Source organism: Gossypium hirsutum, chromosome D10 (genome assembly GCF_007990345.1).
Source record: "Gossypium hirsutum isolate 1008001.06 chromosome D10, Gossypium_hirsutum_v2.1, whole genome shotgun sequence".
Lineage (NCBI taxonomy): Eukaryota > Viridiplantae > Streptophyta > Magnoliopsida > Malvales > Malvaceae > Gossypium > Gossypium hirsutum.
The window spans coordinates 639,185-659,497 of NC_053446.1; the positions used below are offsets into that span (position 1 = coordinate 639,185).

At 33.9% G+C, this 20,313-nt stretch overlaps 3 protein-coding genes across 3 annotated transcripts; 1 reads left to right on the plus strand and 2 right to left on the minus strand.

Annotated features, from left to right (window-relative positions):
• Nucleotides 1–2,025: 2,025 nt before the first annotated feature.
• LOC107930374 (exocyst complex component EXO84B) lies at nucleotides 2,026–7,406 on the plus strand. Its single transcript, XM_016862007.2, has 7 exons — nucleotides 2,026–2,397; nucleotides 2,484–2,581; nucleotides 3,427–4,483; nucleotides 5,222–5,734; nucleotides 6,324–6,512; nucleotides 6,597–6,733; nucleotides 7,009–7,406. Exons 1-7 carry the CDS (start codon nucleotides 2,242–2,244, stop codon nucleotides 7,166–7,168), a joined length of 2,310 nt encoding a protein of 769 aa, XP_016717496.2. The 5' UTR covers nucleotides 2,026–2,241; the 3' UTR covers nucleotides 7,169–7,406.
• LOC107930373 (receptor-like protein kinase) lies at nucleotides 7,239–12,093 on the minus strand. The gene is made up of 2 exons (XM_016862006.2): nucleotides 8,862–12,093; nucleotides 7,239–8,382 (listed from the first exon to the last, which is right to left on the minus strand). The coding sequence occupies exons 1-2, from the start codon at nucleotides 11,857–11,859 to the stop codon at nucleotides 8,024–8,026; spliced, it is 3,357 nt and encodes a 1,118-aa protein (XP_016717495.2). The 5' UTR covers nucleotides 11,860–12,093; the 3' UTR covers nucleotides 7,239–8,023.
• Nucleotides 12,094–15,417: 3,324 nt separating this feature from the next.
• LOC107930408 (cell wall integrity protein scw1) lies at nucleotides 15,418–19,534 on the minus strand. Its single transcript, XM_016862069.2, has 9 exons — nucleotides 19,284–19,534; nucleotides 18,115–18,294; nucleotides 17,941–18,016; nucleotides 17,200–17,329; nucleotides 16,965–17,076; nucleotides 16,695–16,786; nucleotides 16,517–16,586; nucleotides 16,325–16,407; nucleotides 15,418–15,806 (listed from the first exon to the last, which is right to left on the minus strand). The coding sequence occupies exons 1-9, from the start codon at nucleotides 19,422–19,424 to the stop codon at nucleotides 15,710–15,712; spliced, it is 981 nt and encodes a 326-aa protein (XP_016717558.2). The 5' UTR covers nucleotides 19,425–19,534; the 3' UTR covers nucleotides 15,418–15,709.
• Between the last annotated feature and the right edge of the window lie 779 nt (nucleotides 19,535–20,313).

Consider the following 20,313-nt stretch of genomic DNA (forward strand, 5'->3'; position numbering starts at 1 on the left):
AAATTTTTATTTAAATTATTAAATTTTTCTTTTAAATTTAATTAACGAGTTTCAAATGATAATTGATATAGTAGATTGTACTTGAAGAACATATTTTAAATTCAAATCGATTTGACGGTCAGTGTTGAAGATCAAAAAATAAATTTATTTGAATTTTAGTTTGCAAATTCGTAAGGTCGAAAGTTGCTTCATGAAAAAGAATTGAAATGTAGAAGAGAAAGAAAACAAAGCTTTCGATTAGTATAAGCAGTGCAAATAAAGAATGTCATACAACAACAATTTTAATTAGGGGTGAAGCCAAAAAAAAATTTTAGATGGGCCAAAATTAAATTGTAATTTTTAATAGCCTATATCTTTATAATTTTTAAAAGATTAAATTAACTTTTTATCATTTTTAAGGGGTCAAAACGTAATTTTATCTTTACTAATTTTAAATTTTAAATTTTAAATTTTCCAAAGGACCTAAATGGACGATTTTCTCGGGGCCCCTACCAACCCCTAGGTACACCATTGATTTTAATAGTCCAATGACTTAAATGAGAACTTTTATATAATTTAATGACTATTTCATAACTGTTTGAAGTTAAGTGACCAAAACATAAAGATACTAATAATCTAATTACCTTAGATATAATTTACCCAAAACTTTAAAAAATTTTGATTTTTAATGAGTTAAAATTCTAGCAAATAAATTTCATTTTTGTGGCCATCTTATTTTATTAGTTAACTAAAGTATTCTACATGTCTCAAAGCAGTTACATTTGAAGTAACATTATTTTTTATTTTCTTGTTTATATCTTTCTTATTTGTTTTTATATCATATACTTCGAGACTAATTTATTAGTCAACCATAGTTAAGGGTGTGTAATCGGTTAACTGACTCGAATTATCATTAATCAAATTAATCGACCCTTTTAAACCCTTAACCGTTAATCAAATCGAAATTTTTTCAAAAAAATTAATCGAACTGAATTTTTTCGGTTAATTCAGTCGGTTAACCGAATTAGTTCAATTTTACCTGAAATTTACACACCCTTAACCATAGTTGCGTGATGTCTTTTATAGTAAAGTATCCCGTGTTAATAACTACTTGTTATATTAAGCGATTTAATTCAATAGTTGAATAAGTTAAGTAAATTAATTTATACAATGGTATAAATTAAAATCAAGTTTGATCTTTAAACAACATCAATCATTTTATCATTTATTAAAAATGTTATAATATCATATTTGGTACCTATACTTCATAGAATATCTAATGTGGTACATGTACTTTGAAAATGTCTAATGCAGTATTTTAATTATCAATATGTATTTTATTAAGATACATTTACTTTCATAAAATGTCCGATGTGGTACATGTACTTTGAAAATATCTTATGTTGTACTTAAACTGTCAACATGTATTTTATTATGGTACGTTTACTTTCATAAAATGTCTAATGTGATACTTAAATTAGCAATACGTGTTTTATCATGGTACCGATGATAACACTGTTAGTAAATTGCTAAACTAACTAATGAAGATTTGACACGTTGAAACTTTTTTTCCAAATCATGAAGCCTGTGTGAATAATATAACATCATGTGAAAAACTAAATAAAACAAACAAACAAAAAATACTAAACATATATGCTTGGTTGATTTTTCATAGGTTGGTTTAACAATATGCTAACGGTGTTAACACTAGGTACCATAATAAAACACATTTCGATACATATTGATAGTTTAGGTATCACTAGACATTTTCAAAGTACAGATATCAAATTGAATATTTTATGAAAGTAAATGTATCATAATAAAATATATATTGATAATTTAAGTACTACATTGAATATTTTTAAAATATAAGTACCATATTAAACATTTCGTAAAGTATAGGTACCGAATGTAATATTATCGCTTAAAAAATTAATAAGGTTGTTAGACAAGTTAAATTATTAATTAATTTTTAAAATATTTGATCATTCGTTACAGAAATGAGAAAATGTCTTCTAATAATGAAGATTATTATTATCAAGAAATAAAAAAGAATTATTATTATTTGGCTTTCTTTGGAACCGCGGCTACCTGCTGCCTATCTGCTTTCCACCCAAGTCACCAACTGTCTTCCATGGCTGGACTCTTCTGAAGTTCCCAAACTGCCCTTCCATCCATTTCTTGCCTTTCATCTCCCACAAAACCTATTCCTTGAGCTCCGTTCGATCTGATTTTCAGCTGAAAGGAAGAACCAAGAAGGAAATGGCGACGGCGAAGGCGAAAACGGGACGATCCACGCGACCAACGGCGCCGCCGAAAGAAAACGGCGCGAAGATCGAGGAAAGCCTTAACGTTTTCAAATCCGATGATTTCGACGCCGATGCTTTTGTTCAGTCCAAGTGTTCTCTCGACGACAAGGTTTCTTTCTTCTATTTTCTGTGTTTCTTTTTCTTGAAAGGAATCTCAGTTTTTCAACGATGAAACGGTTTCGTTGCTTCCTTTAGGAAATAAGACAATTATGTTCGTATCTGTTGGATTTGAAGAGAGCTTCTGCTGAAGAAATGCGTAAAAGTGTGTATGCTAATTACCCCGCCTTTATACGGTGAGATGTTTTAGCTTTCCTCAACTCTGCTCTATTATACTCTTTGTTGTTGCTAAATCAAATTAATTACTAATGCAATTTACTTTTATTTGTTTATTGAAACTAGAAGAAAAAAGAAAGAAAGGAGATCATTTCGGCATTTCCTCTGCTCTACCTAGTACAATAGTTATTGTTGTAGTGCTCTCATATAAATTACTGCTTATTTGATCCAATTTCATTTAGTTATTGCTTCTCTTGTTTCAATTAAGGATTCAGTTAGCTAGATCTTGTGAACAAGAAAAACGTCTTTCCCGCCTAACACAAAATCATGTAATCGCACATCCTTTCTTTGGTTCTCAATTCAGTTACTCCCCCAAATCCCCTTCTATCAAAATTCCCATCATTTGTAAACCATCGAGCTTCAATGTAGAGGATGGAATCTTATCCTATTGCATACTCGATATTTTGAGTTGATACATACATGCATATATATATTTACTTCTTTTTTCTGAAGAATTAATGCTGAATTGTATATCATCTCTTTAGAAGCATTGACAAAGACAGTTAACATGGCTACATTCATAGAAATTCTAGAGGTGTTACATTTAAGGGTTCATGTTGGGTGGGAAGTTGAACCTTGGCCTGGAATTTTCCAATCAGCAAGGGCTGGGAACTGACCATGAAATCAAAGTCTCTGAGAGGTTTTGTAAATGGAACTTCTTTTTGTTGGAATCATCTGAAGGGAAGGAGGAGAGGATGTTGATATCTTTGCTTACTGTTGATGACATTAGTCATTAGAGGATACTAGCACTGTAGAAATTGAATGGGGTTTGGATTTTTAAGACATTTGGTATTCTTTCCTGCAGCACATCTAAGGAGATATCTGATTTAGAGGGAGAGCTTTCATCTATAAGAAATTTGCTGTCAACACAAGCAACATTGATTCATAGTTTGGCTGAGGGAGTTCACATAGATTTGTCTTCTCCTAAAGCTTCTGAAGATCCTACAGCTAATGGCTTCTTAAATATTGAAGATAATGAGCCTTCAGATCTGGAGAAATGGTCAGTCCAATTCCCTGATCTCCTGGATGTTTTGTTAGCTGAGAAGAGAGTAGATGAAGCTCTGGCAGCACTTGATGAAGGACAGCGTGCGGTAGCCGAAGGGAAGGAAAAAAATTCATTGAGTTCTGAGGCACTTGCATCTCTAGAGACTGCCATTATAGAGTGCAAGCAAAAGTTGGCTGACCAGCTTGCTGAGGCTGCTTGTCAACCCTCTACTCACGGTGCTGAACTTCGTGCAGCAATATTAGCTCTTAAAAAGCTTGGTGATGGACCACGTGCTCATACTTTGCTCCTTAATGCACATTTCCAAAGATATCAATATAACATGCTTAGCCTTCACCCATCAAGCACCTCATATGGAGGAGCATATACTGCTGCTCTCTCGCAGTTGGTGTTTTCTGCCATTGCTCAAGCTGCTAGTGATTCCATGCGTATTTTTGGTGAGGAACCTGCTTATACTTCGGAGCTTGTAATGTGGGCTACAAAGCAAACAGAGGCTTTTGCCCTTCTTGTTAAAAGACATGCATTGGCTTCTTCAGCAGCTGCTGGTGGTCTAAGGGCTGCTGCAGAATGTGTTCAGATAGCTTTAGGTCATTGCTCATTGTTGGAAGCACGTGGCTTGGCACTTTGTCCTGTGCTTTTGAAACTCTTTAGACCTAGTGTTGAGCAGGCGCTCAATGCTAATCTGAAAAGAATTGAAGAAAGCACTGCAGCTTTGGCTGCTGCTGATGATTGGGTGCTAACCTATCCCCCAGGTGGTACTAGGCAATCTGGCTGGCCCTCTAGTGCATCCGTTGGTAATACAACAATATTTCAACATAAACTTACGAGTAGTGCTCATCGATTCAATTCAATGGTCCAGGTGAACCATTTTTTATTTAACATAAATATATCTTTGTCTTTTGTGTTTGTTGTGGATGAACAAATATTTTTCCTAAGAAGTGGTTCCTTCACATGATAATTGGAAATCAAAATTTGCAACATAAAAATGCAGTTAAGATGTTAGCATTTTGATGCCTAATGTATTTTTTAACCATTTGATCATGCTGGTTTAGAACTTACTTTTTGAATATTTATTTTGTTCCTATGTGGCTTTAACGAGTCTTTACCTCTCTTTAAATGTTTGGGATTTCTTCTAATAAAAATTCACTCTCCTAAATATGTTTTCTCCAAGGGTACAAGGGTCCTTTCGGCCTAGGAGTCTTACAAGTCTCAATGGGCTTTATTTAATGGTTATGCTGTTAATTTTTTTTCCTCCAATACAATCATTCTTTGGCATGGATATAGTTCCTTGCCTGTTTTCAACAAAGTGTTTCCCAACTGCCTGCCTATCTGTCTCTTGTTTTGGCTAATTAGTATTCTCAAATTTGATATGTCGAACTGCTAATTAATGTTGTTTGATGCCATTTTCTTTGATATGATATTTATTGGTCTTTATTGAGGTGTATTAGTTCATTTCAGCTCTAGTTTTATATCTCACTTGGTTAACAGTCGGGGGGTTGTAGATTGATGTTTTATGCACCTCTCTTTGTTCATTTTGTCATCTAATGGGATTTAATCCTTTCATTAATTATGACATCTATTCTACTTCCTATTGTAGGATTTCTTCGAGGATGTTGGACCACTATTAAGCATGGAGTTGGGAGGGCAAACACTGGAAGGTTTGTTTCGAGTGTTTGACTCATATGTAAATATGCTCATTAAAGCATTGCCGGGTTTGATGGATGAAGAAACGAATTTTGAGGATACTGGAAATAAAATTGTTCGAATGGCTGAGACTGAGGCCCAACAAATTGCATTGCTAGCAAATGCATCATTGTTGGCAGATGAACTTCTTCCACGAGCAGCCATGAAGCTGTCCCCAAATCTGGCTAGTTACAAGGATGACCAATGTAGAAGAACTTCAGATAGGCAAAACCGTCATCCTGAGCAACGAGAATGGAAGAGGCGCCTTGTGAGTTCAGTTGAGAGACTAAAGAATAAGTTTTGTCAACAACATGCCCTAGATCTCATTTTCACAGAAGAGGGTGATAGCCATTTTACTGCAGAAATGTACATCAATATGGATAGTACTACAGATGAGGTGGAATGGTTCCCATCTCTAATATTTCAGGTGATTTTGATGATTCTTTATGTATATATTTCAGATGAAATACATTTTCTCTTGGTGCCTTGTTTGTTTAGTTTGAACAGGTTTCTTAATTTACCACTCAACTTTGCTTTTAGCATCTCATAGCACCTTGTTCATAAGGTTATATTTCTTATTTCACACTTCAGATTTTGAAATCTTTGTCGATTAATAGTAATTGATTTGTATGTCATACTTGATGCAGCTTTTATTCAATGTTTTTAGTATGTTGGTTAGAAAGTTCTCACATGCTGGGAAAAACTGTTGTTTGCTGTAGTTTTGTTCTTATTAGGCTTTGTTAATGGCTGTAGTTTATGGTATCATATTTGCAAAATCCTAGTGAATGAGGGAGTAGCCTTGGAAGCTCCATGTAAACACCTGTACAAAATCATGTTTTCTACTAGATTTTGGGTAAACAAAACTACGAGGTCACAAATGGATGCTTAGTCTCTTGCTTGCTCATTCTCCTGTTTTTCTATTATTCTTTGATTTTATTTACAGTATGTTTTGGGTGTTAGCAAGGGGTTCGCTCATTTTTTATTTGCTTTTTTTCTTCAATATCATTATCGTTCAGGAACTCTATGCAAAACTAAACAGGATGGCTAGCCTGGCAGCAGATATGTTTGTAGGAAGGGAAAGATTTGCTACATCGCTATTGATGCGGCTCACCGAATCTGTCATCATATGTCTTTCCGAAGATCAAAGCTTTTGGGATGATATTGAGGAAGGACCAAGACCTTTAGGTCCACTTGGATTACGACAGGCATGTATTCTCGGTATCATTCTTCTTCTGTTTTTAAATATATATTCAATTGTTAAAAATCGGACTTTTTTTGTACATGTGCAGCTGTATTTGGATATAAAATTCGTCATAGGCTTTGCTTCCCAAGGTCGCTACCTATCTAGGAATTTGCATAGAGTTGTCAAAGAAATAATCACTAAAGCAATGGCTGCATTTGCTGCTACCGGGATGGATCCAAATAGGTATGCTCTGATAGTTAATTTTCTTTTTATTGAGTTGTTTTCTCATAATTATTCTCACCCTTAGGCTATACAACTAGAATGCTTGTATATTCTGAATAAATGCGCATAGTGTTGGTTCAATTAATTTTATGGATCACTTTTTTTCCTGCAATTAAAGGCGTGTAATCCTAAATGTGAGCAATAGTGGGAATAATAGTACTGACTTTGGGATCTGCCAATATATAGTATTGGCAATGGCATTGAAGCATTCTGATTTATATGTTATTGTATGTCAGCGTGCTGCCCAATGACGACTGGTTTGACGAGATATGTCAAGATGCAATAGAAAGATTAAGTGGAAAACCAAAACCCGAGCCCGAGCGGGATCTAAACAGTCCCACCGCCTCGGTTTCAGCACAATCTATCTCATCTGTTAGATCACATGGGAGTTACTAGCCATTTCTTTAACCTTTGTACATTTGACGGCTAACACAATTGGTAATGGATCTCTCTTCTTTTCTTTTGGCTATTATAATCATTTGTTGAATGTAGTAATATACCTGCATGGTCATAAAGTTGGGGTTCCTTTCATTTTTCTGCATTCATTAGTTGTTGTAAATGTTTGTAATTCTTTTATACAAGTATTATTGGAAATAAATTCTCACGAAATAAAATGAATTCAACCTTTTTTATATATATACTTACTGCAATTTGAGTAGTCCGTTTGATGAAAGGTGAATGTTTTGAAAAATTATGTTGGTATATTTATACCTAATTTATTTATTTTATCTATACATTTCTAAATTAGATCCAATTCTATTCTGTTGAACTAAATTGATTTCCATCTGTAATGATAATGATCTCAAATTAAGGGCAAATTAATTATGCCTTTCATCTATTGCCCATATTCTCGTATCACACAATGGCCATTGCCATAGCTGCAGTGTTGAGCCAAAGTGGCGGTAACATAGTTGCTTATAAGTATACTCTATATGTCGTAGTGTAAACGTTTAAATATTTTTGGTAGGTGGATGTGTGCCGCACATACTCCACATTTTAAGTCACCCGATGAAGCATTCTTATTCTATTGAATCACTCTGGCTCTTCATAAAATCAAATTGAAGAGTCTGCCAACTTCTCCCCAAAAAAGTGAAAACCCCTCAATAATAAGCGAAATAATTAAGAAAATAAAGGAGGAAAAAATTGTACCAATTGATAGAGACTAATGGACATTATTGAATTAAAACGTAGATAGTATTCCCTTCAAATTATGAGAATGATAACAAAAAAGTAGAATTTCCAGCTAATTTATTAGCTCTGACGTTTAGACTTTCTAGGGTGTTTGGTGTTTAAGAGCTGCCTCACAACATCTCTCATTGCAGGTCTTCTGCTTGGCTCCTTTTCAGTACATCTCAAAGCTACCAAAACCAAATCAATAACCTGCTCCCTCACTTCCCATTCCACCAACTCATCCACAATCCTCGAATCCACGATCCTCCCGATTTCGGTTTCGATTTCGCCGCTCAAAATTGATCTGACCCACCCCACGATATCGGTCTCCCCCATAAATGATGGATCCAATGCCCTCTTCCCGGTTATCAGCTCGAGCAAAACCACCCCATAGCTATACACATCCGCTTCTTTGCTCCATGTTGTTCTGAATGCATTTTCTGCCAAAAACACAACCCCATTTTAATCATTACATGGAATGTCATCTTTATATTAAAAAAAAGTTAATTGCACCGAACATACTCGAACTATTATCAAAATTTAAAATTAGTCTTCAAATTGAGTATTTAAATTAAAGTATCATAATTGAATAAACGAAAACTTTCCATTGGTTTCATTGAATGGTTTGAACGTTAAATCGCTAGCTAAAACTTGAGATGTAGTATATTCAAATATGTGGATTAAATTGTGAACACGTGTACCAAATTACCTAAACAAATTGGATATGCCGTGATAAAATATTTACAATTTGATCCATATGTTTTAAAAATGCGCTATGTTAAACCCAAATTCACATTTAATGCAATTAAAACATTTTAAGTTTAAGGACCAATTTATAATCTAAACAATAGTTTGAGAATGTTTGGTGCAATCAACACTTTTAATGAAATTGAATCAAGGTCAAAGTTACTATGCATACCTGGAGCTATATGTCCAACCGTGCCCGCAACTACCATCGACGGTTCTGAAGCCACAGACTCGTCGAGGAGCTTAGCACTTCCAAAATCGGAGATATGCGGTTCCATATCGGAGTCGAGGAGGATGTTTTCCGGCTTGATGTCTCGATGAACTATACCGGGATCACAATCATAATGGAGATATTCCAACCCATGAGCCGTTCCTAGTGCTATTCTATACCGAGCACTCCATTTCAGGATTTGTGCCTCATTTGTTGTATGATCATTATTATTATGTAAAACATCATGTAGGCTCCCATTTTGCATGTACCTGTATAAGAGTAATCCATAATCTTTTCTCAACCAAAAATCTTCTAATCTCACCAGGTTTCGATGCTTAACTTTCCCAATAGTTTCGATCTCTCGAACCATGCTTCGGTTTCCTCCTTTATGCTTTGCTACATTGATCTTTTTTACAGCAAAATCACTCCCTGGACTCAATGATGCTCTATAAACGACTCCATGTGCTCCTCTGCCGATAATATACCTCTCATTTAGATTCTCGGTAGCTTCCATCACTTTGTTCAATAAGGTCGATGCGCCTTCTTCGACACAGATCTCATGTTCTTGCTTTTTTATCCTGCAGAAAATGAATGTCGAAGCCACAACTAGGAGTGCCACAACGAGTAGAGACGAACCGAGGGCTATCATTGCAACTTGCAATTTGGTAAGGCCCCTTTGATTTTTCATTTCATTACAAGGATTAAGGTAATTGCTTGTAGGACAAGTTTCCTCACCTGATGAAAGACAATAAATGCATAACCCAGGATTGCCGAGGAAAGATGATGGGGACAAGTTCACGAAACGCATCATTGTTGTCGGTATTGGACCGCTGAAGTGATTGTAGGAAACATTGACCTCAACCAAGGAATCCATTCCATCAAGAACTGTTAAAGTCCCTGTTAGATTATTATTAGATAAATCCAATCTAACCAGCTTGAACAGATTTCTTAGCTCCGACGGAATCTCTCCAGTCAAACCATTGCTGCTCAAATTCAAGCCATAAATCAGATTCTTCATAGCTCCAATCGACGAAGGAATACTACCTCCAAACGGATTTCCCCCGAGCTGCAGCTCCGAAAGCATTTCGAGTTCCAACAAGAAAGACGGAATGCCACCTGTAAATCGGTTTTCACTCAGAATAAGAGTTGACAGCTGTTTCCAGCTTGTCAAAGCATTTGGAATCAAACCATTCAGCGAATTAAACCCCACGTCGAACTCTAACAATCTGCCACAATTTGACAACTGAGATGGCAAAGAACCTTGTAAAAGGTTGTGAGAAACATTCAAAGTCTGAAGATCTACTAGGTTGCTTAACTCCGAAGGTATAAATCCCGTGAACCGATTCATGGACAAATTTATAGAAGTAAGATTTCTACAGTTCCCCAAGCTGGATGGAATTGGACCGGAGATGTTATTTTCACTAATATCCATGTGTACAAGATTTGTATTCTCTGCAAACTCGGGCAGCACACCGTTGAGGTTATTCTGCTTAAGGATCAATCTCCACAGAGTTTTACAGCCTCCGATATCATCGGTTACACTGCCGGTAAGCTGATTTTGACCCAAATTCAACACCGTTAACTTCTTTCCAAAGCAAAGAAATGGAGGGATTGTACCACTGAACATATTGTTTGTGAAATCCAACTGCTGTAAACTAGCATTAATCCCCAAATTCTGAGGTATGGCCCCGAAGAAACAATTATCGTACAACGAAATGTTTTTCAATTGCTTGAACTCAGTGATCTCTAAAGGCAATTCCCCTGTTAGGTTGTTCTTATAAACAAGTAAATACTCTAAGCTTGGAATCCTCCAAATACTAATAGGAATCTCACCACTCAAATGGTTCATAAACAACTCAAGATCATTCAACTCACTTAACATCCCTAATTCATTTGGGATTTCACCTTTGAGTTGATTATCATACAATAATAACTGTTTCAAAGACTTACATTTCCCAAGCTGAAATGGGATTTCACCATATAAATGGTTTTCAGAAAGATCAAGCTTTAAAAGCTGATCTAATAAGCCTAATGAAGAAGGAATATAACCTGTTAAGTTACTATGTACAATAACCAGCTCAGTCAAGCTGCTACAATTGGCTAACCCTGGTGGTATCCCCCCATTGAAACTATTGAATGATAAATCCAAAACACTCAAATTTTTACACTTGGTAGGACTTGGGATTTCACCATTGAAACTATTGTGACTCAAATACAAAGACATTAAGTTCTGGAGATTCATAATACTGGAAGGCAAACCCCCAACAAAATAGTTCCCATCTAAAAGAAGTTCTTGTAGTTCACTACAGTTCCCTATTGACTCTGGTATGGTACCTATCAACCCATTATCATACAAATATAAAGCTACAAGCTCGCTCAAGTTACCAACATTCATAGGTATTGAACCACTCAAGTTGTTATTATTCAAATACACGTACTCCAAACCAGTAACATGAAACAATGTTTCTGGTATTTCACCACTCAAGGAATTGGAAAACAAGTTCAAGTAATTCAGCTTTTGCAAGGAATTGAAAGTATTAGGTATTGGTCCAATGAGTTCATTGTTAGACAAATCCAAGTATTGAAGGGAACTACAATTGGCCAAAGCTGAGGGTATTGGACCAAAGAACCTATTGTTGCTCAAATCAAGGGTGTTCAAATGGTGTAAAGCACCAATTTGAGGTGGCAATTGGCCTGAAATGGCAAAGTTTGTAAGGTTAAGTGTAAGGACGTTATGGGTTTTAGAATCACATTCAACACCAACCCATTTGCATGGATTTGGATCAGAAGCATTCCATGAAGAGGTTAAAGAAGAAGGTAAGGCTGACCAGTGAGGTAACAAAGACAACAGGGTTTCCCCATCAGAATTCAAAGCATAAACAACAAGACCAGTGTTTTGTTCTAAAAACAAGAAACACAAGAGCAAGGTTAATGGCAAGAGAAAGTTACCTTTCATCATTCTCCTCCAAAGGGTAACAAGGACATAGATTCTTACCTTTCTTAATGCATACTCTCTCTATATATATACACGCATGTATGTATGAACTTGGAGAGTGCAGATGGGTGGAAAACTCACCAAGACCAAAGTCCTAGCAGTCATTGACCAGCAGCAATTTGAAGTGAAGAGAGACAAGACGATAATAAATACAGAGGGATAATATAATTTTTGTCCCTCAACTTGGCATCTAGCCACACATTGGTTTTTTTTTTTTTTCACTTTAACACTTAACTGATAATTAAGTTTATTTTGTTCTTTTTGGATTGGAATAACATAAAAATTTGATGACGTGAGATTTTAAAATTATATAAATTTTGATTTATTTTATATCTCATTATCACTTAAAAATTTTAAAAATTATATAAATTTTTCAGTGATGATGTAATATAATCTTAAAATGTCATATCTAATATTTTAATAAATGAACAGATAGTTGAATCGATCAAAACACCAATTTTCAATTGAACCAATTTGATCGATTTAACTATTAGACCAACAATAAGTAATTAAGTAATTAAAAAATTCATAAAAATTTTTTTAAAAAGATTAAATCAATTCAATATATTTAACTGTCTATTTTTGTTCTAGCTTTTTTTTTCAACTTTACCAATTTCAAGTAGTTTTCGATTCAATCTGTTTATTCAAATTGCAATATTTCGGTCCAGCTAATCAACCTAATTATGTTCCAGTAACCCTGATTATATATTTGTCAAAAAAAACACTGATTATATCATCAAATCTTGACGAAATCTAATTTTAAAAATTAAAATAGATCTAACTAATAAATTTAAGTATTAAATTAGATAAAAGAAAGCAGTTGTGAAATTTAGTTACCAAAAATTATATTATAGGTAATACAGATATTATAGAATTGGGTCATCGTCAGATAGCTGTAGATCATGTCATGGGCGGGGGGGTTAGTGTGAAATGGAAGATACTTGCTTTGCTTTACCATTTTTTCAACGCGGTTTCAGTTTCAAAGCGGCTGTGGGAACGCAGCTTTTTAGTTATAAAATTAATGAAACACTTGTGTTTTGTAGTCCGTGTAAGGGAGAAGCGTCGTTGCCTTGCACTCTGTAAAACATATTAAATGTCATCCCTCTGCAATTCCATTTTCCATTGTTAGCCACTTGGCAAGCCTCCTGCTTTTTTTAAAAAAAAAATTAGGCAAAGCCAATTCCCTTTTCTATGATTTTAAGTCGTATTATTATTTAATTTAGGCAATCCTTTTTGGTCCCATTTTTCTTTTTAACAAGTACATACCAACTTATACAAGATTAGTACAATATTTTAATATTCTAAATTTTTTTTATAATTACATTTAAAGGTAAAAATATATAATCATTTGATCAAATTATGAAAGATAACTAATAATTTTAAAATTAATTTTTCATATAATTGTATTTATATATATGTGCAATTAAAAATTATTTTCATGTATATAAAAATATAAATAATCTAAAATAGTATCTCAAAACACAAACGGTACACACATGGAATTGAATTGGATTTAGATAGATTTAACAATGATTTATGTAAAATCAGTGGGTTAGGTGAGTTGTAAAGCTACACAATCATTTATCCACTTAAGCCAAATCTCTAGATGATTATTATTATTAAATTTAAATTCTTCTATTAAATTGAGCTTTTCAAGAGTCAAAAGATTTTAGTAAAAGTTAAAAAACCTAATTGGACAAGTTTCCATTATTTACATACAACCATGTCCAAAAAGAAATTATTTATATACAACTTGTCTAATTAGAGATGATTGAAAGTCTTATGAAAAAAATAAAATTGTTTCAAGCACCCATATTAATGCTAGTGGCTCCTCAATAACAAGCTTTATTTCTTTTATTGAATTAATTTTGAGTTTGAGGTATAGATTTATTCATGAATTAAGTCACTTTAATTCAAAAATTTTTAAAAAAAATTAGATAAACTAAAAATAAAACTCATTTAAAAAACAAACCGAGTCTCAAATAAAATTCTTTAGTTCAAACCCAAACTTAAAACTTCTACTCTTATTTTCTCATCATTTCACTATCATCTCACTATTATATTATTATTACTTGAATATTGTATAACTCATGTTTTATTATTAATTTTGTTACTTATTAAATTGCATATATATATTTTTTTAAATTGATTCTGAATTTTAATAATTTAGGTTGAAATCAATTAGGCTTATAGCTCAATTCTCAAATCATAAGTTCAAATCATTCAAAATTTTAATGAATCCAAGTTTTGAATTACTTCAAATTAAAAAGTTCAGATATGTTTTCAAATTACAATATTTTTTTAAAAAGAAAATTCAAATCATTATTAGACTTTTAACTATAAAATCCATGATTTGACCACAAATAGCAAGTGAGCGAGCAAAGCATACAAGAAATCAAGAGATATGTGAGCCTCGCATACTCCACTATAATACTGAACAACTCTACAAAGTTAAAACAGTCGTAAATTATTACACTTCTATTGTAACCAAAGGATAAAAGAATAACCAGTCAACCACTGTTAGAAAATTTTTATTAACTTCTCTCTTTTTACCATTTTTCATTTCCTTTCACACTGCACTACGCTACACTAAACTACACTAATGTTCTGCATAAAAAAACCCCAAGTACATAAAAAGACCAGGGACTTCCTCTAGGAATTGACGGCCAAAAGGAACACAGTTATGCTATCACCAACAAGCATTTATTCCTTTTGACCAAAAAATTAAAAAATAATATATATTGCAATTATTTACTTCCAAGTGCTGTCAGCTAATCATCCACATATGGATGTTTTCGCTTTTGACTCTTTGACTAATACTAGAAGTTGCATGGTTCAGACCCTGTAATTGTCATCTCTTTCTCCATTTATATAATTGTACCCAAATGAAAAAAAAAATAACTAAAAGGTTACCTGAAACAAAACATCAGCTGAAGCACTGTTTACCTCAAGCAGAGTAGCTTATCCTGCATATATATGTATATATATATCATAGACGCTTATATCTATCAAGCCCTAAAAGTTCAAAAGATGATTATCATCCTTTCACTTCAATGGAATAAATGGTGTCAATGGCTATGGCAATGGTTATGCTTCCCTACATTTTCTCAGATAATAATAGTGCCATGATATGAAAATCTGGATTTTCTTCAAATGAAATGTTATTCATGTAGTGTATTTTGACCGTAGAGGCATATATACTTCCGAATAGTTCCTATAAATCTTATGTTTTGAAGACCCCTAATATGTTAAAAAGCATGGCAATCATCATTTTTCAGTTTACCGAAACAAATAGTGCCTATTGGCTATGGCAATGGTTCTAACAATTCCATGAATAGAATGAAAAAATGGGATGGTTTTCTGCGCTGTTTACTTCAAGATAGTGCCATGCACTGAATGTCATGTTAGTAATGTGATGTATATGGATCAACCCCAGATGTATGCTGCGTGATATAGAGCATCGGTAGTAGTCCAGTATCATGGAATGGTCAATGTTCAATATGAGGTGGAATAGCACACAAATTAACCAAACCTGTAGATAATGCACTACTTCTACAGAATATTAAAGTTATCTGAAAAGCCTACAAAGTTAACCGGGCATAACAAATGCTGCAGACACATGCATGTCTTGGGTAAATTCAAATAAACATGAGCAAATGGTGTGTTCATGATACCGCTATGTGCATTCAAAGACATGAGAAGGGATGATAATGCCGATGGTGACAATGAAATGGGTGCATGCAATAGCTGCATGATGCATCCTAGCATGTAGCAGTTGTATTTGTTGGAGCATATAAAGAGAACATCCCCTCATCTACTGGTAAGTCATAGCTGGTGGAGCCCCATTGGCACCAGGAGAAGCAATGGGATGATTGGAGTCTTTCCTTTTACCGAAAGGATTCTTGGAATATCTATGATAAAGTCAAGAAAGACAACCATGTTTCACCAAAGCATTTATATAGTAAAGTTACAGATGAAACATGTAAAGCTAATTACATAATTTCATTATGTTCATATAAAGCTTAATGTGAAGTCCCTTTATTTTCTAATTTTATTCATTGGCATTCAGCATTATAAAACCGTAGATATACACACCAAAAAGAATCAAAGAATTCTCTACCCAACCACTCTTTTTAGAGATTGAAGTTATAAGAATCAAGATTTGCCATTAAAAACACAATCTTCACGAAAACAATTGTGGAAATATCACCTTTTAACCCACATTGAGATGCCGAGAAGCAGTAGAAATGGTAATTATTAGGTAGAAAACCTATCTGGATTGTGCAACAGACGTGAATCAAGCCACAAGCCCATAAACATCACATGTATAAAGCACCAATATATATGCAATAGGTGCCATACCAAAGAAACAAAGCAAAGGAAAACAAGAACATTTAAAACAGTAAAGCCACAAATGCAAAAAGGATACTGTATTCGCATGCCAATAGAACCAGAACTAGGGATCACAGCACCCTGCAAACTGTGGTGCACATTGCTTGCAGAATTCACATCCTGCAAGTTGGGGAAACAAACACTAAGCTTAAGAATAAAAACCCAAGAAAATTGCATTCCATGAATAACTGGTTACATCCAGGTAGGTTAAGAGAAGAAAGGAACTTACTTCAAACTCTATAAAGCAAACAGTATGCCTTTCTTGTCTCAAGATCTTCATTTGCTTAAAACCAGGTTGACTGCATAAAGCATAAGTACGAAATAAACCAGGCTGTCAACAGATATCAACCCAAATTCACACAAATAAAATTGACCGATAAAGTAGCCAGAGGCTAAGATGTTCTTACGTGCTAAATAAGCCCCGTAGTTCTTCCTCATTAATATTCTCTCCAAGATTGCCAATAAATAAGGTATTGCAAGGAGGGTTATCTTTGGTGTTCTGCCAATCAAAGATAGTTTCATTTAGTGCCATAAAAAAAACATATAAAGGATGCTGCATCCCAAGATTTCCCAGAAGGAATGAGAAAAAGCCCAACAAGCCAACTATAAACGACCAATAAAAAATTATACTAAATCTAAACCAAAGGAGAAAGTGGTACGTGGAGCGTAGAAATTACCTGAACAGGCACATAACTGCTAGGAGCTGGTACAGGAGTAGGGGTAGGCATTGGCACTGGAGGAACAGGATAACCTCCATAAGGATCATATGGAGGAGTTGGAGATAAATACCTATGCCAAATACAAAAGCGTTCAACTTAACAAGCAATGCTGTACCTACACCTTCAACTATCTATGACTAAGCAAACTAGACCATAGCATAGCAGTATCCAACATCCTGACATAGCTTCTTACCCATGTGGGCCCCAAACAGGGGCAGGAGGAGGGTGAAACGGAGGTGGAGTAGTATAAGCACTGTGTGAATAATCGCCACCAGTTCGCAAACGTTTGCTTTGATCATACGAATTAGAATCTGCTACAATTCCTACAGAATAAATATCAACAAAGTAAAAGAATGATCTTTTTTTACATAAATAGATTCCTACAGAATCTGCTACAAACCTCTCCCTGTAAAAACAAAGACAAATTAACAAGGATACATTTTTTGTACTCTCCTTACAAATATGATTTAAAACACTTCCTTTCAAAAACCAATAATTGTATCTATTTTTCTCTATTTCAAAACTATACATTCAGTTGCTTTTATTCCCTCTTCTGTATATTTAGATATGGATCATTTTCTTAATATTTACTTGATAAAATTACTTATCATTTCACCCACAAAATGGGTTGCCAAGGACTGGTATTTATTTCCTTCTCTTCAACAGTTCCTCTTCTTGTCATGGTCTGAATTGTAAACCCCAAATACAAATACAGGAGGAATTTAAAGAGCAGACCTCTAGAACCAATTGACTCAATCCTCTTCTGTTCTTTGAACCATAATCTCATCATCTTCTATACTTCAGGATCATTAGGAACAACTTTATGTATTTTGCATTACTTGATCTCCAGATTAAAACATTTTTTGTTTGTATGTCTCCATGCAAGCCTTTTTTTTCAAATTTGGCATGATACAAGGTGTTAAAGATGACTCACCTCTTTTAACAAATAGATTCTTCTTCGCCATCTCTATGTGCAATACCGATTTTGACTCAGCATCAAAAACCATTTCCTAATACCCCCCAGCATCAGACAAAATCAGTGCTTTGAAAAGGATGACATATCTTAGATGACTAAATAAAACCAGCAGTTAAATACATTTATAAATACCTGAAGGGCATCTTTGGCAGCAATTGCGAGTTGTGCACTTGAGAAGAGAGCAAAACCCATAGGTTTTTCTCCCTTGTAGTTCACCTGCGAATCTTCATACCCTGGAAGCCATCTCAGTAAATTCTGTAGCTCCCTCTCTTTGACGTCTTCAGGAAGACCAGTAATGAAGATGGTCCGAACCTGGATCCAGAACAAGTATTAATATTATTTTTACGATATACAAGGAAAAAGCAGCAAGCTTGTACATGCAAAGTACAAATGCATGCACCACAAACATTTGTAGACACCAGAGTTGCCTAATTTGGTTAATCCCATTCAAATTGCAAACCAAATTGATTATGATGTTATAGATATTATGTTAATAATGGGAACCTTTTCTTTTTATGGATGATTATCGAAAATCCATTTAAAAAGTTAATTGAATCTTCTTTAAAGACAAAAGTTAATAATTTTTTAAATAACACATAATAATGAATGCATGAAAAAAAAAGTAATTGCAACCTTCTATGCTCCAAAGGATCGAATTTCTTTCCTTCTAAACGAATCAAGGACCACCTTTACCGTACCATTTTTTTTTATAAATAGTTAACTATGTTTTAGTTATCTATCTGCAACCCAAATTGATCTGCGTTGCAGGTAACTCTGATGCAGTCATATAACTACCTAATAACCACACTTATACAGAAAACAATTCTTATTTAGCTTGTACTTCATCTTATTTTCAGCTTCTTCCACCAATGTTACTAAAAAGGAAATGAAAAAAAAAAATCTTTCGCCAGAACATAACCAAATAATTGAACTCTAGTAAATTGTAATGCAAATTCAGTTAGAATCGTTCACTAAAGAAACAAAATCTTAGAATGGTATATGTTGACGGTCACAGAAATGATTTTTTTATTGTCAATTGTAAAATTTATTATTTTAATCTTGGAAAAGAAAAAAGCAAGTGCAAAAAGAAAACCAAATATTAAAGAGAGAAACGATGGAATCTAAAAAGCTAAGCAAAGCAAAAAGAAACTATTATATTTGCAGATTCTCAAAGAAAACTCAGAGAGAGAGAGGCAATTAGGGTTCTGTCACCATCAAATCGTGCAATTGAGGCTCAGAAAATAAGTCTTGAAAAAAGAAAAAAGGAGGAGGTAGAGTAAATGGAGTGAGAGAGATTTGACCTCATCATGAGAAGAAACGGGTGGAGGATGGTGGACAGGAGGAGGCGGTGGAGGAACCGCTGTTGCTGTGGCTGGAGGGGGCGGAGGAGCTGGTGCCGGCGGCCACTGCTGGTGATAAGGGTGGATTCCAGCACCCGCCATGACTATATCTCGATAGAAAGTAGAAACCTGAAACCCTAAACCAATACTCGATGTTCAAGAGAGAAAGAAAGAAAGAAAGAAAGAACAAACTACGAACTAAAAAGAATGATAGCCTTTTATTTATTTATTTATTTATTTATTTATTTGAATAATTTAATTACAATCACAAATCTAAATAATAAATAATACAGGTCCAATTAATTATAATAATTCCAATATTAAAATCCTATATTAAAATGAAAATAAATCTCAACATTGCTCTCGAATGATGAGATTCAAATCTCAAAGTCGATTTAATTTGAGAGAAATGAGACTCGAAATTATGAATTAAAATGCATATTTTTTTAGCACAATTATTCTGTTCATGGCCGAAAAAAAAATTTTAAATAATATCATGAGTGCAGATTAAATTTTAGCATGATTGATATGGAGAATAGTTTTAAATTAATTAGATAAAAAATTTGTACGAATCAATTGAACTGGATAAATTTTGATTAAATTGGTGATCAAACCAATTAAACCGATGATTGAACCAATTTTTTAAAAAAGTAATTTTTTTTAATTTTTAATAATTTTTAACAGGACCAGTGGCTTGACAAGTTTAACCACCAATCTAGTTTAAAAAAACATTGATGCGTTTGATAGTTTAGACATCGTTTGTAAAAGTATTATAGAGGTCATTTGTAAAAGGCAATTATAATCACTTACAAGTAGCAATTTTAGTATGACATATGCAAGTAAAAAGTATTATAGAGGTCATTGTATTAAGAGTATGATTACATTTTACTCTATTTACTCAAAAAATGAGTAAATTAGTCCTTATTCTACAAATCAAATAGTAAATCAATCTTTAATGTTAAAAGTTTAATCCATTTTTATTATTAAAAAC

Bases quoted from the DNA above. Each gene is read 5' to 3' on its own strand.
- LOC107930374 (XM_016862007.2), top strand. From the start codon at position 2,242: ATGGCGACGGCGAAGGCGAAAACGGGACGATCCACGCGACCAACGGCG. The intron at 2,398-2,483 runs GTTTCTTTCTTC...TGCTTCCTTTAG, and splicing joins AGTGTTCTCTCGACGACAAG to GAAATAAGACAATTATGTTC. The intron at 4,484-5,221 runs GTGAACCATTTT...TTCCTATTGTAG, and splicing joins GATTCAATTCAATGGTCCAG to GATTTCTTCGAGGATGTTGG.
- LOC107930373 (XM_016862006.2), bottom strand. From the start codon at position 11,859: ATGATGAAAGGTAACTTTCTCTTGCCATTAACCTTGCTCTTGTGTTTC. The intron at 8,383-8,861 runs GTATGCATAGTA...TGTTTTTGGCAG, and splicing joins GGTTGGACATATAGCTCCAG to AAAATGCATTCAGAACAACA.
- LOC107930408 (XM_016862069.2), bottom strand. From the start codon at position 19,424: ATGGCGGGTGCTGGAATCCACCCTTATCACCAGCAGTGGCCGCCGGCA. The intron at 18,017-18,114 runs GTATTTATAAAT...GGGGGGTATTAG, and splicing joins CTGCCAAAGATGCCCTTCAG to GAAATGGTTTTTGATGCTGA. The intron at 15,807-16,324 runs GTATCCTTTTTG...ACTTTATCATAG, and splicing joins TCTATTGGCATGCGAATACA to ATATTCCAAGAATCCTTTCG.